The 19663-nt window shown below is 40.3% G+C and overlaps 1 protein-coding gene across 2 annotated transcripts; it reads left to right on the forward strand.

Moving 5' to 3' along the window:
- The first annotated feature begins 68 nt into the window (after positions 1 to 68).
- ak7b (adenylate kinase 7b) lies at positions 69 to 14611 on the forward strand. Of its 2 annotated transcripts, none has more exons than XM_046413495.1 (17): positions 69 to 452; positions 608 to 757; positions 851 to 962; positions 2164 to 2258; positions 2563 to 2673; positions 2769 to 2852; positions 4413 to 4501; positions 4704 to 4794; positions 5116 to 5193; positions 8062 to 8211; positions 8377 to 8569; positions 9789 to 9917; positions 10031 to 10096; positions 10359 to 10529; positions 10764 to 10984; positions 13605 to 13763; positions 13847 to 14611. In XM_046413495.1, the coding sequence occupies exons 1-17, from the start codon at positions 375 to 377 to the stop codon at positions 13883 to 13885; spliced, it is 2016 nt and encodes a 671-aa protein (XP_046269451.1). In that variant the 5' UTR covers positions 69 to 374; the 3' UTR covers positions 13886 to 14611. The 2 variants fall into 2 exon arrangements, with proteins under 2 accessions (XP_046269451.1, XP_046269450.1); XM_046413494.1 differs by having other exon boundaries at positions 10332 to 10529; positions 13847 to 14609.
- Positions 14612 to 19663: the final 5052 nt, after the last annotated feature.

The following is a 19663-nucleotide window of genomic DNA, read 5'->3' on the forward strand; positions in this document are numbered from 1 at the left end:
ACATTATTGTTAGGATGCTGCTTTCCCTGAGTGGAATACACTGGTCAGTTTCCTGCTTTGACATGTAATATCTGATCCACAACCAGTCTATTTACAGCTTTCTATAAAGAAATGCACCATTGTGTATTGTTGCGGTACATTTAGGTTATGTGAAGGAATATGTTTATTTAATGTGGTGTTACTTTCTCAATATATAAACAAATTTGTTCAAAATCAGCAGTTCGGTTTGTCTGTGAGCGCTTATGGTATCACGCATGCGCACATCATCGCGCTTAAAAGCTTGTTAGCTCGAGAGGGCCGTCTTATCTCTATGGCAACGGGACATCAAAACGCTTGCCAACAGCCGTACACAGGATATTGGTGGAGCCCATAGGATGGAGAAGCTCAAACCGTCATCCATAAGAGTTTTTATCAACAACATAGACTCATACGCTTCTAAGTGCATTGCCAAGGTAAGTGTATTTCAATATGGAATGTCAAAATTGAGCTTGTCGAGCTGGTAATTAGCCGTAGCGTAAAGAGCTGGAAAATCAGCTAGTGCAGCACACACTGGTGACGAGCTCGTGGAGGACTTCGGTCAGCATCACAAGTCAGTTCTGTTCGATAGCTCTTGTCAGAACGTGTGCTCGGAGCACCTGTTGATCCCGAGGAGGAGGAGGGAGTCACTACAGAGCACAGCGGGGTCAGAACCTTTCACGTCGTTGGAACCGCTTCGGACAGGTCTGAGGACAGACCATATGTGCAGGAGGAGTATTCAGTGAGTATTCCAGCTGCCCTGTAGTTGTATACCGTATGTACTTCAGGGTCATATCTGGCATTTCTCCTTTTTTTTATTTTCTTGTTTGTACAGAAGCCCTTGAACAGAGAAGATCTGCTCTCCAAACTGATGGACTGTGATGTTGTTATCTACAACATTACCCAGCATGCTGATCAGGTCGAAGAGGCTTTCTGGGCTGTTACAGGTGAGCACTTCTCTACAAATGCATCAACAGAATGTAATGTAGGATTGACCACTCTAGAGTTTAATATTCAATCACAAATGAACATTATTTAGCCCATGATGATTCATTCAGGCACTATTTGTCTTTTTGTGTGCAATATTGCTTGTACTATCAGTTTGTGGTTCATTATCTGCCAATGTCGCTGTGTTCGTTTATGGTAGTCACAGACAGTATGTCCATCAGTGTTACTAATGGACCTTTACAACAGGACTTCTTAATGTTTTCTTGCCTGCAACCCCATTTTTATGTCTTAAAATTCCCAGTCTTTCAAAGTCATTTATCAGAAACAAGTAATAGCTTTTTTGGGGAACGATCCATCTGGTCTCAGAACTGCTACTACTGTGCAGACACTACTGATACCAAAACATCAGTTCCATTAACCATATCTACGTCTCGTATTGTACCATGATGGGCCCCCACCCTAAGTCTGAAAAACTGAAATAAAATGCTGTCGTTTGAAAACTGTATGTAATTTTTCAGCTTTGTGTGAATTTCTGTTATTTCCCTTTTAAGAAGGGACTTTTTCATGGAAAATCACTCCACACACAAAACTGTCCCAGGTGCCAGTAAAATTTGCCTATATGGATTGGTCGCGGGCGGCACGGTGGTGCAGTGGTTAGCACTGTCGCCTCATAGCAAGAGGGTTCCAGGTTTGAATCCCGGTCTGGGCCCTTCTATGTGGAGTTTGCATGTTCTCCCTGTGCCTGCATGGGCTTTCTCCAGGTTCTCCGGCTTCCTCCCACAATACCAAAAACATGCATATTAGGTTAATTGACTACTCTACATTGCCCCTAGGTGTGAGTGTGTGCGTGTGTGATTGTCTTTGTGTGTTGGCCCTGCGATTGACTGGCGACCAGTCCAGGGTGAACCCCGCCTCTCGCCCGTAGTCAGCTGGGATAGGCTCCAGCTCCCCTGCGACCCTGACGGATAAGTGGTATAGAAAATGGATGGATGGACTCGGTCGTTTATATTTAAGCAGTATATAGACAGATCGGCTGCAGCCAACACATGAACAAAAACCTTGCATGTGGTTGAACTGGTGGAAAATAATTAAATATGGTAGCATAATTAATAAGATAAGACAAGCTAAGCATTTATTGGTCCCTCAGTGGGGAAATTCTCAATGAATCAGTTCACGACTCTCCTTATGTTGTGTTTGTAGCTCTCCACAATGAAATGGGCCATTTTTCTGGACCAAAGATGTTTATTCTTGTCTCCACTGTGATGACCTGGGCACACAGCAAGCCTGTCGATCATGTAAGTGGTCACTATGCTACCTCTGTCCAGCCTGACATGGTATCATTTTGTGTAACATGGATCCCTTTTTATTCTTCATTACATGCTGTAATATGGGCCATAGTACTGAATTGTTTTTGTGCATTCCTGCATCTATTTAGTGTTATTCCTGATGACTGAAATTTAGCTATTCCCCAGTATTACTGTTTATTTTTACAATGTCCTATGTCTGTATGCGCACCAGCACAGGCCGTATCAGATTGATATTAGAGTGGGATGCTGTTCTGTTGGTAGCATCCTTATTGTTACCTGTTCTGTGTAACAGGAGGATCCAGATCTTCCTTTCACTGATGATCTGTTCTGGAGAAGAAGAGCACATCCTCATTTCAAACGATACATTGACCTGGAAAAAAGGGTCAGCAAAATGGGTAAAACGGTCAGTTTCGCTTCCTGAGTTCTTGCATCATGTATAGAGGACTCGTGATTTATATCAGTCTGAGTATTATTGTGTCAAATGGTTGTTGCTTTTAGAACAAGGCATTGTTCTCGACGTACGTGGTGGCATCAGGACTGCAGTACGGGATGGGAGAGCAGATCTTCCACTTCTTTTTCAAGGTGGGATTTGAAGACTACAGGCTGGCTGCAAGTAAAATTAGCCTTATGTACACAGCCACAGCACTTCATAATGTTACATTATCTCTTTTTGTAGTTTGTCTTAGCTCTTGTGTTCCATTCATCTATCTTTTACAGTATCTTTCAGTTGTATATTGAAATGCATTTCTTTATACTTTGCATTTACTTTTCATTTAATTCTGTTTTTTAAAAAAGAAAGGAAAAAAAGTTGTCAACACATAGCCTTTGACACAGCTTTTGTTGACAAAATGAACAGTGGTCAGGTAGAGTTTCATTGTATTCCCTGAGATCTGCATGTCTTCATGTCTAAAACTGAACAGCCACAGCTTTTGCTTCTTATGTATTAGCACTGCATTCCAGTCAGAGAGCTAAGCATCAATAAATACTCTTTGAAACACACACAAGGTTCTGAACGTATTTCCATAAATCACAATTTCCATAAATATTTAGCATTTTATTTTTGTTTTTTTGCTTTCATTTGACAGGTGACAGGGAGAGGCTTAGCTTTTTTTTATTTGCATCGCACATTTCAGCAAGAAAAGCTATTCAAAGTACTTTAAATCAGACAAGCAATACATATGGAAAGAAATGGAAAGCAAGAAGCGTGTGTTTGTTATGACTTCCCAATCCCATTGCAGTTACTTTGTGTATTCCTTAGACCACAAGGCCTCAGGGACATCCTAATCCTCAAAGGTTTTTCTAACCATATGGATGAAATATTATCTGCTGCACCATAAAAAGGATTTGTTAGCCTGTTTCCTGGCTCTGTTTCTTATCCAGATAACTGGGTGTATTATATCTTCTTGCTTATTTTCTGCTACAAAAGAAAAAAATACAACATTATTGTGTGTAAGAAGGGCGGCACGGTGGTGCAGTGGTTAACACTGTTGCCTCATAGCAGAGGTTCGAATCCCGGTCTGGGCCCTTCTATGTGGAGTTTGCATGTTCTCCCTGTGCCTGCGTGGGTTTTCTCCAGGTACTCCGGCTTCCTCCCACAATACCAAAAACATGCACATTAGGTTAATTGGCTACTCTACATTGTCCCTAGGTGGGATAGACTCCAGCCCAACCCCCGCCCCCCCCGTGACCTTCATGGATAAGTGGTATGGAAAATGGATGTGTGTAAGAAACAGTAATTGAAAGCATGACATTAATATAGACAAATATAACTGATGATAGAATTTTTAATTTTGGTCCAAGTGATACAAATTGAAGCAGCATGGTGGTGCAGTTGTTAGCACTGTTGCCTCATAGCGAGAGGGATCCAGGTTCAAATCCTGGTCTGGGCCCTTCTCTGCAGAGTTTGCATGTTGAAAACTGAAGTGAATTTTGACCTGATAGTAGTAAAAAGTACATCAGACGGTCATCATGATTGTGAATTATTATTATGAATATCAATACCAGACAAATCTGGACAGTTGTCAAGAGATCTGAATCTGGTCAAGGTTGGATGGACCAGCATCACCATTCTTAGGACCCATCACGGCGTCAAAGGAGTCAGGCTGTTTTCATGTAACTGATTGAAATGATCTCTGTTATTAGACATCATGGCTGGGAAAAGAACATGAAATACCTGTCTTTGGAGAAGGCGACAATATAATTCCCATGATTCACATCAATGACCTGGCAAGGTTGGACACACACACGCAAACGATACATATTTTTTTCTCAGTAATTTACATGAGCAGTCATTGATAAGAGGTTACAGATTGCAAAAAAGAAGAAAAGGCTCTAAGAAATATGATCTATATTGACTTGAATTGGTGTCATGGAAATTACGTTTAAAGTAAATACAAAGCTATTTCTAAACAATTCTATTTCTTTGTTAAAAAGTGTGATTCAGCATGTGATTGAACATCAGCCTGAGCCATACTACCTTCTCGCTGTGGACTATTCCAACAATACCATGGAGGACATTGTGAGGGTATGTAAAGCAACTGATCAACAATTAGAGGCACGTCCTTATGAATGGTCTGAATTTTATATGTTCACATTCTGTTCAAAGCAGTCTTAAAAAAAAAAGGTCTTAAAACTAAAACTGTGCATTTATGTAAAAAATAAACCTTTCAATGTGAGTTACAAGCTTAGAATTTTATATTGTTTTACACAAACATAACAGTGTGTCAGGCCTTCTTACATTTGTGATGCAGTGATACAGTATACTAATGTATATTTATGTAAATATTTCATGTTGGTCGTATATACAGATGAGGATATAATGATGTGTGAGTTGTTTCTCCACCAGACAATTTCCTCTGCGCTTGGACCTGGGAAGATCCAGAAAAAGCCATTTGAGGAAGCCTTCCTCATACAGGACTTAAATGTACATGTTCTTGTTGTTTTATTATACAGTGGTATGAAAAAGTTTGGGCACCCCTGATCATTTTCAGGATTTTCCTTTATAAATCATTGGTTGTTCGGATCAGCAATTTCAGTTAAATATATCATATAGCAGACAAACACAGTGATATTTCAGAAGTGAAATGAAGTTTATAGGATTAACAGAAAGTGTGCAATAATTACTTAAACAACATTAGGCAGGTGCATAAATTTGGGCACCACAACAGAAAAATGACATCAATATTTCGTAGATCCTCCTTTTGCAGAAATAACAGCCTCTAAACGCTTCCTATAGCTTCCAATGAGGGTCTGGAGTCTGGTTGAAGGTATTTTTGACCATTCTTCTTTACAAAAAATCTCCAGTTCAGTCAGGTTTGATGGTTTCCGAGCATGGACAGCCCGCTTTAAATCACACCACAGATTTTCAATAATGTTCAGGTCTGGGGACTGAGATGGCCATTCCAGAACGTTGTAGTTGTTCCTCTGCATGAATGCCTTTGTAGAGTTTGAGCAGTGTTTGGGGTCGTTGTCTTGTTGAAGTATCCAGCCCCGGCGCAACTTCAACTTTGTCACTGATTCTTGAACATTGTTGGCAAGAATCTGCTGATACTGACTGGAATCCATGCGACCTTCAACTTTTACAAGATTGCCAGTACCTGCACTGGCCACACAGCCCCACAGCATGATGGAACCACCACCAAATTTTACTGTGGGTAGCAAGTGTTTGTCTTGGAATGCTGTGTTCTTCTTCCGCCATGCATACCGCCCCTTGTTATGTCCAAATAACTCAACTGTACATTCATCAGTCCACAGCACCTTATTCCAAAAGGAAGCTGGCTTGTCCAAATGTGCTTTAGCATACCTCAAGCGACTCTGTTTGTGGCATGTGCGTAGAAAAGGCTTCCGCCACATTACTCTCCCATACAGCATCTCCTTGTGCAAAGTGCGCTGAATAGTTGAACGATGCACAGTGACACCATCTGCAGCAAGATCATGTTGTAGGTCTTTGGAGCTGGTCTGTGGGTTGAGTTTGACCGTTCTCACCATTCCTCACCTCTGCTTATCAGAGATTTTTCTTGGCCTGCCACTCCGGGCCTTAACTAGGACTGTGCCTGTGGTCTTCCATTTCCTCACTATGTTCCTCACAGTGGAAACTGACAGCTTAAATCTCTGAGCCAGCTTTTTGTATCCTGCCCCTAAACCATGATGTTGGACAATCTTTGTTTTCAGGTCATTTGAGAGTTGTTTTGAGGCTCCCATGTTGCCACTCCTCAGAGAAGATGCAAAAGGGAGAACAACTTGCTACTGGCCACCTGAAATACCCTTTCTCATGATCGGATTCACCTGTGTATGTAGGTCAAGGGTCAATGAGCTTACCAAACAAACTTTGTGTTCCAATAATTAGTGCTAAAGGTACTCAAATCAATAAAACAACAAGGGTGCCCAAATTTATGCACCTGCCTAATGTTGTTTAAGTAATTGTTGCACACTTTCTGTTAATCCTATAAACTTCATTTCACTTCTGAAATATCACTGTGTTTGTCTGCTATATGATATATTTAACTGAAATTGCTGATCCGAACAACCAATGATTTATAAAGGAAAATCCTGAAAATGATCAGGGGTGCCCAAACTTTTTCATACCACTGTACATGACTGCAGTGCTTGGAGAACTTTCTTTCCCCATGAACGAAATGACAAGATGGGATATCAATCCCATGTCTGTGTGTTTAGTATGGAGCTTAAATCAGATGTGGCTTGCTTAGCTTACTGTTAAGATTCAACAGCTAACCTGGCTTCATTCAAAGTTTACAAATAAATCCATCAATAACTGCTAAGCTACTAATTACACATATATGTATATATTTATATGTATTGGAGATATAGAGGCATGAATGTACAGTGCTATTAGCACATCACTGTATTGGCCAGTGAAGGCTTTGAATGAACATTTCTGCCAGTATGACAGGCCAAAAAGACAGTTATTGTTATTTTGCCCAGAGAATGTGTACATTTTGAAGAGCATTGTACTTTATGTCTGCATCCTCCAGGGGGCCATAATGAGAGTAGGCGTGATAATAATACATTAATGTGACTAAGTGAGGAAAAAAACCTGCATGTATCAGTAGTGGCCAAAATGAGTTGTGAAATATTGCTAAATTGTATACACTGCAATTCCAATATTGTGCATCCCTAGAATATTTCTTTGGAATCAGCAGCTGGGTGCAGTGACTCTGTGCTGCTTCCTGTAGTCTTTACATCAGAATCAGATTGCTAGATTTGGTGTCGCTGTGCGTACACAAAACCAAAACCACAACCAAAACCTGGACTCTATAACCATACACTATATAGCAAAAGTATTGGGACATACCTCTTTATTATTGAATTCATTTGTAGTATGGGGCTGTTTTTGGCCTGCTCAGAGCTTGACCTCAACCCTGTCTAATATCTTTGGGATAAACTGGATTGCGAGATTGCCAGACAGGCCTTTTCATCCACCATCAGTGCCTGACTCGACTGCTTGAATGGGCAAAAATTCCCACAGAAACACTCTAAAATCTTGTGGCCTTTCCAGAAGAGTGGAAGCTGTTATAGCTGCAAAGGTGGGACCAACTCATATTAATGTCCCCGTTGGTGTAATGGTCAGGTGTTCCAACACTTTTGTCTATATATTCTGACAGCCTGCCCTATAGTGAGAGGTGCTGCTCAGAAGTTACTGGAAGTTACAGAACTGGAAAACCCCAATCTGTTATTTTTTTTATGTACCTGCTTGTACACAGATTTAGCAAAACAAATACATTGTGCTCATTAATGAACTTTAGAGGTGATCTACTGACATTTTTCCTCACAGGTAATGGAAATTGAGTCCATGCTGATCAACCTTCGTATGGAGAGTCTCTATCTCAATAAACTGTTCCCTATCAACTGGTTGTGTGAGAATGGTCTGGTGGAGAACATAGATTTGGTGGTAGAAGAATACCGGCAGGCCAGAGGACTGCTGGTAGGTACTGAAGCAGAAATTCAAAATATTTTGCTGTTCAAGAATACACTAGTGTTAAAAGATATGTCATCTAGTTACATCATGAAATGGTGAGCTTTCTAAAAATTGTAGATGAAAAGTTGCAGATGATAATGAAGTTGTGCTATTTAATCTATGTTTTTCAAGCCCATCCGTCTGTGTGTACTGGGTCCTCCTGCGGTGGGGAAGAGCACAGTGTCCAAACAGCTCTGTGAACACTACAAACTCCATTACATCAGTGCTTTGAAGAATGTTGATCCAGATGCAGAGAGTGAAGACTCCACAGCAGACGCCCAGAAGGTGCTAAACCACCCGAATGGTAGCACGGAGCAGAATGAAGGTACACACTGTGAACAGCTAGAGTTTACCTGACCGGCACCACTTACATACAGCTCCAGAAACACACACTGTGTTTGTGGTCCACCATAGAACTCACAATGGAACTAGAAGGGTACTCAGAGAGCATAGACCTCCACCAAGATCTATAGTCCACTATGATATCTATCTATCTATAGTCTTCTATGATATGCAAACTTGCAAGTGCAACCACTGTCTGGGTAATATTTCCAAAACTCTAAAAATGACATTGACTGGACCCTAGCATGTTCATCCACTTGGTGCAGTTTGTCTAGGCTGGTGTGAAGGCTTCGTTCCACTTTCAGATGTTTCTCTGGTGCTTGTTCATTTCTGGTGTGAAAGCAGCAGACCAACCACAGGATTTGTGACAGCATGTATGTGATTTTAGCACAATTTCATAAGCTTAACTACTAATAAATCCAAAAAATTTTAATTACTGATGTGCAAGCTAATATTTATGCAAATCTTTGGTAAAAATAATCTGTGTAAATATCAGTTGAGAAGGAACCATGAAGGTTCTTTTACCCATTCAGGTCAACTGGGATCAGTACCCAGCCCTCTTTGCTCAACAAACTGGGCTGGGTATGGAACGTCCTCTCCTTTGCCAGTCGGACTTTGAATTCGGCTGAACCGAATCAAGAAGAAGGAAAGCCTTGTTGTTGGCTGGGCCTGGAAAAATAGTGGTAGTACTTAAAGGACAGACAGATTACAGTGATAATGGAACATTCTTCATTTGTCTGGACCTTTAAGATCTAAAAGCCGAGTGGCAGAATTCTGTCATCCAGAGCAGCTACATATAATTGCAACACAAACTGAGAAAACCTCATACCAGGCATGCTGTTCTTGCGGGGGTTGACCCCAAGTCACTCTTCCCTTAACTTTTCAACAACAGCCTCTTCATTGTTGTCTTTGTAAAGTTAAAATTAAAATCTAAGACCTCAGACATAAAAGTTCAAATACAGTATAAGAGTCTAAATTAAATTAAATGTAATACAATTAAGTATAATATACGGTATGATAATTTGGTAGGCAGGTGTACAGTAATAATGAAATTAAACTGTAATGTAGATGGGTTGGGGACAGATAATCATGTTCTGTACAGTACATTTGTGGAACTGAAATATTAAATCATTGATGTCTCTTTAATATTATTTTTCCACATTATAATGTGAAAAATGGCATTGTAATATTCTGTCCATGAGGTCTTTTGGATGACCAGCTATTGGTGAAGGTGGTGAAGGATAAGCTGATGTCCAAACCATGCAGAAACCAGGGTTTTGTCCTTGATGGCTTCCCCAAAACATATGAACAAGCTAAAGAGCTTTTCTATGGTGAGACACTGACATATATACTGGTGTTAGAATTACATACCTACACTCACTTCAGCATAGATACTATACATACACATTGATATGTTGGTTTTTTTTCTTTTTTTCTTTTTTAGCTGAAGAACATGAATCAAAAGATGGAACGTCCCTGATTTCTTCATACAACGAGAGCATTATGCCAGGTTTCTGCAGTGCACTACAATCCCATTTTTCCCATGGGTACCCTACAGTAATGAGATTTAAACCTTCAGAGCTTGTATCAGTCGGGACTACAATCTACCAATATGCCACCTTAAATAGTTGCAACAAGTTTTCAGTTACCACAAAAGTATTCATAAAGGTTTCAACAAAAAAGATCTTAACCTTTCAGTGTCCAGTGTTGTAGTATTTCTAATGGTTTCCTTGTGTGTGCCACAGAGTTTGTGCTTTGCCTTGATTCGTCAGATGCCTTCCTGAAGGATCGGGTCATGAATTTGCCCGAGAGGCTGGTGCAGGACCACAACTATGAGATGGAGCACTTCCTTCGACAACTGGCCATATACAGAGAGAACAGCTTAGAAGATGAAACTGTTGACAACTACTTTGATGAGCTGGGCATCACCCCTCTGTACCTGGGTAAAAGCATGATCTCATCCTCTGTGTGGGTGATGTACAGAGTGTTCATTGGACAGATGGCTGATTATTATTCTTAGATTTCGACACCTTAAATGTTGATAAAACACGTACACACACACATGCATGCACACACTGTATATGAGCCAATAAAGCGAATCTGTCAGATTCAGCCTATCACTGACAGTTGATATTCATCATATCAAATCTGACCTTGTCATCCTCTCATCCTGTCAGAGATCACCAGCAGCAGTGAAAATGACTGCCTTCTTCTGATGCAGAAGATTTTTGACACAGTGGGCCAGCCAAAGAACTACAGCCCCAGCAGCCAGGAGGTGGAGGAAGAGGAGAGGAGGAAGGCTGAGAAGAGGATGAGGAGCGAAGCCCAGGAGAAGGCTGAGGAGGACAGGAAGGAGGCAGAGGAGGACAGATACAGGGCTGCATGCTGGGAGGAGTGGGTAGGTACTGGAAGGAAAATGATGGTTTAGATGTTGGGGTACCCTTTAGATAAGAATATGTGGTGCTTCACTTCAGTTAACTATCAAACACAGCTGATGTGATCATGGAAGTCCAGAAGAGATAAGACTGTGTTCCGGTATTGTTTGGTATGTTTATCCCTCTGTACACTGTACACTGTACACGGTGAATTAAAAAAGACGTATGAGCTGTACGTAACATTTCACACAGCAGATGTCTTACTGTTGCTTTGGCATTGTACTGTGCCTTACATCCCATTATAAAACTCCTTATGTTCCCACGACCCGTTCTATGACGAGACTTGCCCAAGCATCACATGCACATCAGACTGTGGAAAAAACTTTATTAGTGTTCAACCACTTCTTACAGTCTAACTGGATGGCGCTTGCTCTGTCAACAACTCTGGTGCAGATGTTCTAAGGCAGTTAAGAATGTCACTGAAAGGAGAACCCAGTGTGTTCACACTGACATGAGGGTAAGATGAACAAAATACTTCAGTAAAAGAAACTACCAAAATCAGTGAACAGAAGCAAACTTAAGATGGCTCCCAGTTGTTCCTAAATAATATCTGATCTAAAAACATCCAAAACAAGCTGGTGGGGGAGCTCTGGAGGAGGGACAAATCAGGTACCGTGGGTGGACGATCCAGGGTCAGGATAACAGTGGTGAGGCAGAGACCTGGCAGGAGAACAGACAGAAGACCTCTGGAGACCTGACTGGAGGTTGATGGTGAAGGTGGAGCCCCTCTGGAGGCCTGGGTTGGAAACAGGCGGAAAAGATGGAGCCCCTCTGGCTGCTGGACTGGAAACCAGCGGAAAAGGCGGAGCCTCTCTGGAAGCTGGCCATGTGGGTGGAACCGCCTAGCTGACTGGTCACAGTTCAGGAGATCAGGACTGGGCTCCATTGACTTTGAAGCAGGACTGGGCACCCGTGACTTGGAAGCTAGACTGGATACCGGCTTACACTTCAACGTATGCTAGGCCGCATTTAACTTGACATTCATAGCACTATCTCCTCCTCCACCTGCTCTGCCCACCCTCTCTATCTCTTAGTTGAGGTGCCTTGTGTTTAATTCAATTCAATTCAATTCAGTTCAGTTCAGTTATTTATATATAGTTATCTCATGACACTTTTGAATTAGAGCAGGTCTAGACTAAACTTTTTAATTAAAGTTTGTAATACAGCGAACCCAACATTCCCCCTTGACCAAGTACTTGGCGACAGTGGCGAGGAAAAACGGCTTTTTAGTAAGGCAGAAACCTCAGAGCTATAGCAGCAGCCTGTAACTGGGAGCCAGGCTAGGCCAGCCCTAACTATAAGCTTTATCAAAGAGGAAAGTTTTTAGTCTACTCTTAAATATAGAGAGGGTGTCCGCCTCCCGGACCGAAACCGGAAGATGGTTCCATAGTAGAGGAGCTTGATAACTAAAGGCTCTGGTTCCCAATCTACTTTTGAGGACTCTAGGAACCACAAGTAGCCCTGCATTTTGGGAACGCAAAGCTCTGGTGGGATAATAGGGTACTATTAACTCTTTAAGATAGGATGTGATTTATTTTGTGAATTTTTGATTTGTTTTATTATATATTTCCTTTTTGTTTTCCCATGGATGCACTTAATTTCTCCTAATATATTACAGTTTTTCTAATTTTCTTGAACAAATTTTGCAATGCAATGAACAAATGCAATGAAAAATAGATCATATTTGCACAATGCAGTTTTCTTAGTAAATACGGCCCTGTGTCAGTTTATCAGACTGATAAGCAGACATTAGGTTAGAAATAAAGGGTTTTCATGCTTACCATTTTAATCATCTTTGGTCCAGATTGTTTTGATTCCAAGGAGAATTATTTTCATATTGACCGGTGACATATAACAACAGTTATCCTACTGTATACATTAGACAGGATTACTGTGACTTTGATCTGTTTTTGTTGAGAGCAGGGTGTGTCAAAGGGCGAAAAGGATTTAAACTCAAAAGTCACATCAGTTCTCCATGGCTGATGGCCATACGCACACGTAGATAAGAGGAGAAGTTGGAGATATCCGTTGTTTCGTATTGCAATCTTGGGCTCATTTATAAGTCTAAGACTGAATGGGAGGCTACAGTGTTTCACATTGTCTTTAACTACACAGTAACATTGCACTCACAGCTCAGTATAAGCCAGTTCTAAGCTAAAGGATAATTATGTTTTACTTCAATATGGGTTTTATTTTTATAGTTTTTGTTGCCCATCATTTCTGTTAGTTGATGGTAGATGTATGCATGATGACAAGACAAGAAAAATGTCTTTTATAAAATATGTGTTTCCTGTGTCAAGGAGGATTATTACTGACCTGTCAGGTTTAACCATACCAAGTAAAATGTTTTATCTGAATAAGTGTTGGCGTTTTACAACCTGTCTGCTTGTCTTATCCATCTGGTTATTCTTTTTCTTATTATTTTTACCTATTTATTTTTTGTAGTTTTCACAGAAAATTCTACAACTCCCACACCCATATTATACTAAACCAGAATTATCCTTCAGGTATTAAAGATTGACAGATATGATATGATATTGATATTTTTATGTTATGTGGTTTCATCCATTCTCTGCATGTCAGTCCAAAGGTTTGGAGGTTATGAGGAAGCAGGAGGAGGAGCTGCTGGAGGCCCAGTCTGTGCCTATGAGGAACTACCTGATGGAGCACATCATGCCCACTCTGACCCAGGGCCTGATCGAATGCTCCAAAGCCCAACCACAGGACCCCGTGGACTTCCTGGTATTACCCTCAGTCGTTATTCTTTACATCTGACTTCACTAGATTTTGAATGTGATCATTTCTTTTGGTTTGTCTCGTTCCAGGCCGAGTACTTGTTAAAGAACAGCCCCTGTAACTACTGAGAGTCGAGGTCACCCGGATACATTATGTGAATAAAAAAAAACAAAACTACATATAAAGTTATTTTTTTCCTTCTAATTTTCCTGAGCTCTTTAGTAAACTGTATTAGCCATTTAGGTTGAAAGTATTAGTATGCAGTATTTCAGCCAGCACATGCCAAGTGTCCTTCTGTTCATGCTGGGACTTTGATTAGGTCTGATTTCTAAGTGGCCCATTCTCCTGCCCCTGTTGTATTTAGACACAGCTTTGTTTGGGCTCTTGTGTGCTGGCCGTTACTTAATAGCACTCTCAAAAAGCAGATGAAAGTGCATATGAAGCCAAAAGTTAATTAGGAAGTTAATTTGCGTAATGAACTTGTTAAACTCCAAAGTAGGCATTTTCGGGTCATAATTGCTGTGATTTGGCTTCCGATATCCAGGAAGGATAAATGTTACAAATGGTAGCTAATTTTTGTATCTCTCATGTTACCACTTGCAGCTCCAAAGTGTACATAATGGGTTACAACTGAACACCAAATTATTTCACTGTACATACTTAATTACTACATGGGGAAATTAGTTGTGTTTATTTAGAAAATATTGTGACGCAAGCTGCTGCAAGACACTTTGACTGCACCATCTGTGAATATCAAGTACAAACACAACATGGACTTTGGTGAAAGTGAGACTCCCAGATTTTGATAGTAAATACATACATATATAATATTATATATATATATATTTATATTATATATAATTCTCATAGTCATGTAATCTGAAATATATAATTTCTGTCTGAAAGTTTGAAGATCTTACATTGGCATTTGCAAAAGAACAAAGTGACCAAAACTGACACAATGGTTGAACAGATTAATTCTGATCCACTTTGCTTTATTGTTGTTTAATCCTGTTCATTTGCATATGGTGCAAATGTCCACTGATACACAAACGCTTTTAATTTGAAACACATACAAGAAGCGTTGGGTTTGTAGCAACAACATAATGCAGCAACTTTAATGGGGTGGATCAAAATGAGGCTTTGTAGTAAAATAAACTACAACCAGTTATTTATCAAACAGAGGGAATTACATAGAAATAAAGGAAATACATTACTAGTACAATTTTCAGCTACTTCCAATAAGTCATTTTTTTATCCCAAGGATTTCCATTTTATGACAGTTTACACTTCAGCAGGAAATACTGTAGTTTTTGACAGCTGTAATTACTTTTCAAGTTACTGTCTACTTGGGTCCCTTATCACATTTGAGATGTCTGTCAAATGTTAGCATCTCAACCAAAGAAACATTTTACCTCTACATTTCTCACATGGTTTCATTTAAATACCACCACTGGACTAAACTAGCTAACTGCTTATAACGTAGTTAAATCTAGTTCCACCCCGAACAGTGAAATGTTACTTAATATGCATTAATGTGTTAGTCACAGGGGCCAACTACTCTCACATTTGATGCTTTAAGTACATTAGTAGCTGATAATACTTCTGTAAAGTGACATATTTTGTCATTGGAGGGAACTCACTCCAACGAAATTTGTTCTCTGCATTTAACCCACCCAAGTGACGTGCACACACACACACAGCAAACCCGGGGCAGTGGGCGACCGCGTGCAGCGCCCGGGGAGCAGTGGGGGTTAGGTACCTTGCTCAAGGGTACCTCAGCCATGGACACCGGGACGGGGAATCGAACCAGCGATCCACCGGTTACGGGTCCGACACCCTAACCGCTGATCCACGACTGCCCCACTGTACTGTTACTCAGTAAAGGTGTCCGAATGCAAGACTTTTATTGTAATGGATATTACTATGTTGTGCTAGTACATTTACCTAAAGGCGTACCTTGCAGGATTTGTTGGTTGCTGTTTGAAAACACACCAGTCAAAGTTGCAGTACAGCAAGAAAGATAGTTGACTGTGGAGACTTGTTCCCAGGGATTATTTTTTTGAGTCTACACGCAGTTACTACATTCTACATAGTATATTCTAAGTAAAAGTTTTGAGTATTTGTAATGCATAATTTTGTATAGACTAAAAGTCAATGAGAACACTGTACAAACTAGTATAAGAGCCTATACTTTTTAGCTTTTAGAATTTTGCAACCTGATGATCTCATTCAATTTTGATTATGCCACAATCAGACAAATGTTGTAAACATTTATTTCATTTTTTTTTTTTTAACCAAGTGGTAGTTAAAGGGAACAGGTTTTAATTTTATCATGATCTGAAGTAAATGTAAAGAAACCTGGAAACACATCATTATGGTCCTTAGAAATTTTACGCTTCAAGTCCAAAATAGCTCAATAGGTAAATAGGCAGTGACAATACTTGTAATAAATTGCAATTATAGGCCTATTTGTTGAATAATGTGTCCAACTCTGTGTTAGGGCAGACCTTTACACCGGATTCAACATTTGCAGCACCAGGCTGAAACATAAACACTGCAAATCTTTTGAACATGTCAAATAATAGATTAATGTAATAGTGAAAAATGCAGCACAAAGATCTACCTGTGTTATAAAAATGACCTTTGACCTCTAGCCTAGAGTTCAGAAAAGCTCCTTTTTGGGTTGGTTTGATTTCATTCGAAGTGCTAAATTTTACTACCAGTGTTGTGCCACTAGATGGCAGTCTTAGATTATACATTTGCTGCCAGGCTTGAGACACGCTCACTTAAAAGGTGATGATTACGGGATTTCTTTGTGTTCTTATTTTTCATAATCTGTGAGAAAATGCTTTGCTTTTTATGAAATGCACAACTTATGATGTACATCAGCAGCCATCCACACTGAACTGAATTGAACTTTGACTAGCTGTGACTGAACAATAGACAAAGGAAACATGGATATTGGGAATGTTTTCACAAATTTAAAGGTTTGAGATTCTTAAGGTTCTGCCCTTTGATTCTTTAGTCCTGATGACTAGCAGTGCTCATGATGACATCCCCGTACTTATGCTTATCCCATACATAACGCCATAGAAACATAAAATGTAGTACCTGGTGCAGCTGAGAACTCTAAACAAAAAGTGTAAAAGCTTTTACGAACTGACTATATCAACTGGTGACAAAGTAACAGCACATATTAGCAGACAAACATTTCCCAAGCCTCAAAAACAGCTTGATGAGCTTTAATTATCCCTCTTCAGTCTATGTGAATAGCCAAAAGAAGAAACTCTCATAGGGGCACCCCTTCAATTTTTTGCATATAGGTCACAATGGAATCGTTGTCAAATCTGAGAAAACAACCCTCATGATGCTTCAAAAGTTGTTACCTCAGACACATTTCTAACAGACAAGCCTGTGCTACAAATCAGAGGTATTTGAACAGGTGAGCGTTGGTCATCCAGGTAGGGTCTAACAAACCGATGCCACTGTTTGTCGAGAAGATGTCAACCGATCTGGACCTTTGAATCACATCACCTGATCTTCATCAGAAGGAGTGTGTCCATTTCCTCTGGAAATGTACATGGTCAAAATATATCCATATTTTTCTGAGCCCTATAAGGACTTGTTGTCCACATTGGCTGAAAAGCTGAGGTTGAAACATTCTTTTACTGCTTGTGTTATCGGTTTGGTAGAATCTACTTTTTGGTGCTTCCTTCATACAAGAGATAAAAGGCAGGATATTCCTGCCACTGCTTCACCACTTTGCCCTGTTCTTTCTTCATTTGTATGACTCCTCCAACATTAGAAAATTGCAATACTAAATACTTATGAAATACCCATTTAAATAGTTTTACTGCATGCATATTTACTCTTAAATATGGATGGATTTCACACATGCTGGCTCAGTGTGTCTGCGTATGTAGCCACCCAGTGTAGTGTGATGCTCCTCTACTTCGTAGTCTTGGAAAACATTTTGCATCTCAGATGTACTCAGCACATAATACTCTGCATTTTGTGGTTGCCTTTTGGCCCTAAAAAAATAAGCTCTATAGCTTTACTCTTAAATAAGTTATGAAACCAAAGAACTTTAGATGAATATGAGATTGGCTCCTGTTGTTTTTTTATTAATGAATTCATTTGTTGCTAGTATACTGTGACAGCACCAAATGACGTGGCAGTGAGCTCTTTAACATTTGTCTTCAGATGATTTATGTTCCTCCATTATACCTAATACAAGCTATCATCTGCAGTAAGTCATGTATGCCTGAGTGTGTAGCAATATCTGCAGTGAATCCACTCTCACTGATGCTGGTCACTGCTCCCTAACACCCTTTAATCCATGGAGAGAAGACACACACACACACACCGAGACACGCAATGAAGCAGATGCATGCATGCTCACACACACAGAGAATTGACAGACACTGACAACACACACCTAAAGAGACTTAAAACAAGAAATCATTCCCAAAGAGACAACTACACACTTATAGGAGACAGAAGAAATGACACACACATCAAACTAACTGCTGGTTTAAGTTGTCAGGAACACACACACACACACAAAGATAGACACACTTCCCCCAAAACCCCACCACCAGCCTCATCCTGAGCACATGTAGAGGCAAACTGTGTTTTGTTGCTTAGGAACAGTTTGCCTTGCATCTCAGCAGGGGGTCTCCTTTTGAATATCATTATGTCCCCCTCGATCGGGGAGGATGACACATTTTTCTTTTCTGCCAATATTTATCTTCGGCTCAACTTGCACTCGGGAGGCTCACAAAAACGTTTTCATTGATTAAAGGCAGCGAAAGGCAGATTCTGCTGCCAGCGACTCACCTCTTTTAATGTAAAATTATCAAAATGGCTGCACGGTGACATGGCAAGTGTCAAAGTTGGGAACATCAGAGCTCCGCTTTTGTTTTGGTGGTGGCCTCAGGAAGGCACACGGATGATTATTAGGATAAAATAAAACACACACACACACACAGCCGAACATACATCCATTTCGGTGGGCAGCCGTGGCCTAGAGGTTGGAGAAGCAGTTTGTGATCGGAGGGTCACCGGTTCAATTCCCCCACTGGGCAGGCAAGAAGAATTATGGGTGTGGTGGAGTGATTAATGTGACAAATGCCCCCCCCCCCAATTAGCCAGCTGATGTGCCCTTGAGCAAGGCACTTAACTCCCAATTTGCTCCCATGGGTTAAATGCAGGAAACAAATTCAGTGTGTGTATGTAAAAATATATATACTGCCAATAAAGCTGATTCTTCTTCTTCTAAAAAAAAAAAACAAAAAAAAAAATCATACTCATTCATACATACATGCATACCACGGCCAGATTAACTCTGGGGCCCTGGGGACAATTTGAGCTGTGTGTCCGATTGGTAACCACTCTTACGTGGTCCACACTCATTTCTAATCAGATTTATGAATGTTTTTTCTCCACATTATGAACATGTCCATATTTTAAGGAAAAATGTAACACTGAATCTACAGAATTCGTCACCTGAGGACTCCATGATCTGTGTGTTACTGCTGCAGCTCTATCTACTGACGTTGTTGATAAACATTCAAATCAGCAGCCGAACTAACTCCCTTCCTGTTGTCATCTCCTGACAGGTTTAAACTGCTATATCTGTGACTGCAGAGTCTGAATCTAAAACTCTGATATGAACATAAATGCACATACACACGCTCGTACATTTAGGTATAAACACACCTACCTGAAGTGCAGCTATAGCATGCCCCAAAATACCTTTACACTATCTTTTAGTAAAACTGTTGGCATGATTAAAGTAAAGCATCACATTTGATTTGTCTGTTGTGCTTTGAGGGTAACATCAGGTAAATAAGTAAAGTTGACTTCCCAGGAGCAGATAACAACTTGTGTATGTCAGAAAT

This window comes from Scatophagus argus, chromosome 15 (assembly GCF_020382885.2).
Source record: "Scatophagus argus isolate fScaArg1 chromosome 15, fScaArg1.pri, whole genome shotgun sequence".
Lineage (NCBI taxonomy): Eukaryota > Metazoa > Chordata > Actinopteri > Scatophagidae > Scatophagus > Scatophagus argus.

Coding starts and splice junctions, on each gene's coding strand:
- ak7b (XM_046413494.1), top strand. CDS start 375: ATGGAGAAGCTCAAACCGTCATCCATAAGAGTTTTTATCAACAACATA. Junction 2,674..2,768: donor TCAGCAAAATGGGTAAAACG/GTCAGTTTCGCT, acceptor TGTTGCTTTTAG/AACAAGGCATTGTTCTCGAC. Junction 9,918..10,030: donor AGCTAAAGAGCTTTTCTATG/GTGAGACACTGA, acceptor TTTCTTTTTTAG/CTGAAGAACATGAATCAAAA.